Source organism: Phascolarctos cinereus, unplaced genomic scaffold (assembly GCF_003287225.1).
Source record: "Phascolarctos cinereus isolate Bilbo 61053 unplaced genomic scaffold, phaCin_HiC Scaffold_9;HRSCAF=440, whole genome shotgun sequence".
Classification (NCBI taxonomy): Eukaryota; Metazoa; Chordata; class Mammalia; order Diprotodontia; family Phascolarctidae; genus Phascolarctos; species Phascolarctos cinereus.
In genome coordinates, this window is record NW_027556402.1 from 15,566,273 (window position 1) to 15,570,573 (window position 4,301).

General features: G+C 40.3%; 1 protein-coding gene across 1 annotated transcript in view; it reads left to right on the plus strand.

Annotated features, from left to right (window-relative positions):
• Positions 1–284: 284 nt before the first annotated feature.
• Positions 285–4,301, plus strand: part of AMTN (amelotin) — a 15,441-nt gene continuing 11,424 nt past the window's right edge. Inside the window, exon 1 of the mRNA XM_020988523.2 lies at positions 285–338. Coding sequence (XP_020844182.2) covers positions 285–338 — 54 coding nt within the window. The remainder of the gene's footprint in view (positions 339–4,301) is intronic.

The window sequence follows — 4,301 nt, forward strand, 5'->3', positions numbered from 1 at the left end:
TGCTGGGTCCTGATTGGTCTTTTAGTAATCAGTCTCTCAAAATTGTGCTTAAATTCCTTCCATAACCCATGACAACTCAAAGGGCAAAACGAAAGAGAGAACTCAGGAAATCACTAGGACTCAGCTCATCACTTCTGTCCCGTCTTGCTGGAGAACATAGAGGTAAAGGGATTTGTCTCATGCCAAAATAAGAAGGTTTTTTTAATGGTATATTATTTTGAAAGGACAAAAGAGTAAAGGATAAATAGTAACAACTGAATTTTTTTTAGGTACCAATTTGAAAGATGAAAACAGCCGTTCTTCTTTTTTGTCTCCTAGGGACAATTCAATCATTGCCAGTAAGTACAGTTTTTGTTTCTAATTGTTATTTTTAACTGATCCAGCTTGGAAAAGAAAACATAAGAGGAATAGTGGAATAAAATTCCTGAAAAATGTGACTGATTTGCCTGTAGGAAACACTGGCAGAAATGGTAGATACTTGATAACTAGAGTTATTGAAATATGGACTTATTTCCATTGACATTGATGTGTCAATATCACCTTGGGAGATGAAGCTTGTACTGAGAGTTGTTGGGTTGTTAAATGCCTGGATGGACCTCTGTTTCTTAAGACATGAAATTCTATGACTCAGAATATGGTACAGGCTAAATCACATTATTGGGGGCAGGGGGAGAAATCTCTGTGGCAGGAAGAAGGAACCCAGAGGAATTCAAAATAAGTGGCATGGGATCACCTGGAAAAAGAAGGCTGAACAGAAACGCAGCCTAAAGCAATGGCCACACTCTTTTGCAAAGGCTACCACTGTCCTTGGTTTGGTAACTCCTAAGGCGTGTTGCTGGGCGCTATCTCAAGGTGGCCTTGTGGGAAGCAAAGTTTAAACAATGTGTAAGGATGGCTACTGCCCTTTTGAAGAAAAGTAAGTGAGTCTGTCCTTGGCCACCATTGTACCTGGAACATTGCCTCCATCTTTTGGCAACCTCTGTTTCCTGCCCCCTGAGGTTCCAGAAGACATATTTACTCCTTCACCAATTATATGAGCCACAGTAGTAACTAATTTCCCCTCCTGCTCCATTGACTTTGTCTCAATTGTATTTTTTCACATCATGAATTATGAAGTCTATTTGAGAGGGCACCTTGTGATATTTGAGCTGGGTGGCAAAATTTCTAATTATAGGTTAGTAGAGTCATGCTAGTATCCTCATACAACCCCTTAACTGTCTTCTCCACCTCTCCCTCCCTCCATCACTGCAGCTAAAGCTCTTCTAACAACCAAATTCATCTATCCATTTTCTCCCCTCTCCATCAAAAGTTATTGGTCCTGTGTCCAATTCCCTTAGAGTCATGTTTTTGCTTTCTAGGATTACTAGTGATAAACTAAGCCATGGAATAATGCCACTGCTAGATAATAGGCCAATATATCATTCTTCCAGAAGTGATTGCATTTTAATAAGAGACACTGTACCAACCAAAAAAGAATAAAACTTTTATGGTAAAAATTCAGGCACTGTGCAGATTGGTAGGGAAGATAATTTGGGGGGCAGCGGGAACCCCAAATGAGACCATTCCTTCATTGAATAAATATTTATTAGATACCTACTACCATATTCCTGTAGGGGCCACTATGCTGGGTCCTGAGGAGAAGATACAGACAAATAAGGCATAGTTCCTGCTCTGAGAGAGGTCACAATCTATAAGAGAGGACACCAGGGCACTTCTAAGGTCCTTTCCAGGCTAAATCTATGGGGCTATGGCCCTACTCAAAACTGACCTAGGAGTGAGCAAACATCTGGAGACAGAAACAGGATGCAAAAGGATCTTTGCAGGATAGATCACTGGGTTGAATCTAATAAGGTGAAATTCAGTAAGCATAAATGTTTTGTTCAAGTAAAAAAAATTCACCTTTACAGGTATAAAATATAGGAAGCATGGACAGATATGGTTGTCCTGAAGAACACAGACTAACTCATTTAATCCTAAAGAATTGGTGAGTCAAAGAATCAATAGGAATTTTCATTAATATATAGGAAATATATAGGAAATTTCATTAAAGAAAATTACATGTATAAGACAACATACCAAAACGTTTTGGTCAAAGCTGTCTTTTCTAAGTTGGGTCTAAGGACACTCTCGCGGTAGTTTGGGTTAGATTCTGGAACGAACTGAGATTTATTAAGTGATAACAAGTGAAAGCTATTCTGCAAGGATGGGCATTGAGTTGATACAGCTGATGCAGCTAAATGAAGCATCCTTTCCTGAGTTCCCCATCACGGTCTACCAAACATGAAAGACAGCCTGGAGTTCATCATGGACATTTTATATGATGGCTCATCATGGCATGCTAGGAGACCACCGAGCTAGCTAAGTCTGGAGGGTGGCTTTAATACATTTTTAAGGAAAAAGTAACCTAACATCCATGGGTAAGGAGTTAGAACATTTGCTCCTACCCCATAGAGATTGCAGCACGAGTTTTATTTGGGGCACTATAGCTTAGGAAGCACATCGAAAATCAGAAGAGCATTCAGAGGGCAACCATGATGGTGAAGACCACTGAGCATGTGTCATATGACAATGGGTTGAAGTCTCTGGGCATATTTAGTCTGGAGAAGAGAAGACGGGAGTATGGGGATGGAGGTGGAGACATGATAGCTGTCTATATGTGCTTTAAGAATTCATATGGGGAGGAAAGAGTAGATTTGATGTGTTTGGCCTCAGGGAGCAGAACTCCAAGGAATGGGTAGAAGTTACAAAGAGACTAATTTAGAAATTCGATCAGGAAAAGGTTCCTATCAATTAAAGCTGTCCTCAAGTGGAATGGATTGCTTCAAAAGGCAGAGGGTTCTGAGTCTTTGAAGGGCTTCAAGCAGATGCTGGATGAGACCAGTGGGGCTGAAGTAGATGGCCACTGAGGTCTCGTCCAGCTCTCAGACTCTATGATTCTGTGACTTATTCTATCTGGAAGGCAGCTAGAGAGAAGCATGATAAATGAAAATAAACTTAGGGTGTGGTAAATTCTAACAAGCACTCATACTGAGCTCATGCGATGTCAGAGCAAGAAGAAACCTTAGACATGATCTAACCCAATTAATTCCTTCATTTTATTAATGAGGAAACTGACTCTGGCTATAGTTGGGTTTTATTTCATTAATAGTAGTGGCTAGCATTTACATAAGGCAGCGAGGTGGCACAGTGGATAGAGTGCCAGGCCTGGAGTCAAGAAGACCTGAGTCCCAATCTGACCTCAGACATTTAATAGCTGGGTGACGCTGGGCAAGTCATTTAACCCTGTTTGCCTCAGTTTTCTCATCTGTAAAATGAGATGGAGAAGGAAATGGCAAACCACTCCAGTATCTTTGCCAAGAAAACCCTAAAAGGGGTCGTGATGAGTTGGACACAACTGAAAAATGACTGAACAACCACAAAAGCATTTATGTAGCAATTAAAGGTTAGCAAAACACTTTACAAATACCTCATTTGACCCTCACAACAACAATAATAGCTAGTATTTATATACCGATTTAAGGTTGGCAAAGCACTTTACAAATATCTCATTTGAGTATCACAACAACCCTGGGAGGTAGGTACTATTATTATTGCCATTTTGCAGATAAGGAAACTGAGTCAGACAACGGTTAAGTGGTTTGCCCAAGGTGACCCAGCTAGTGTCTAGGACAAGATTTGGACTCGGGTCTGGAACTTTCTCCACTGCGCCACCTAGCTGCCAAGATAAAATCCGACAGTACGCTTCTTTCTGCTACAAAGGTCAGGGAGATAAAAAGAATATTTTCCCATCTTTAAAACAAGCCAAATTTCTGACTAGGATCTTTTCTTGTCTGTTTTTCCAGATTCTATAAGATATCTGTTTTACCAAGGCAGCTACACTGAAAGAACAGGAGAGCTAGGTGACAGAGTGGAGAAAGCACCGGGCCTAAAGTCAGGAAGAACTGAGTTCAAATCCAGCCTGTGCGACCCACAGCAAATCACTTAACCCTGTTTTTCTCAGTGTCTCATCTGTAAAGAATGAGCTAGAGAAGTAAATGGGAAACCAGTCTAGTATCTTTGCCAAGAAAACCCCAAAATGGGGCCACAAAGAGTCTGAAACAACTGAACTAATAAAACAGGTATAAGAAGACTAGAAAGGCAGGAAAAGACTGATTACAATGCGCTTTGAACTCTAAACAGAGGACTTTACATTTGACTCTGGAGGTGACTAGAGGTGACTCCTGATTTATTGAATATATAATGTTAAAGATGATGTGCTTAGTAATGTAATATAATACATGTGAACACATTGGTTCAATAAA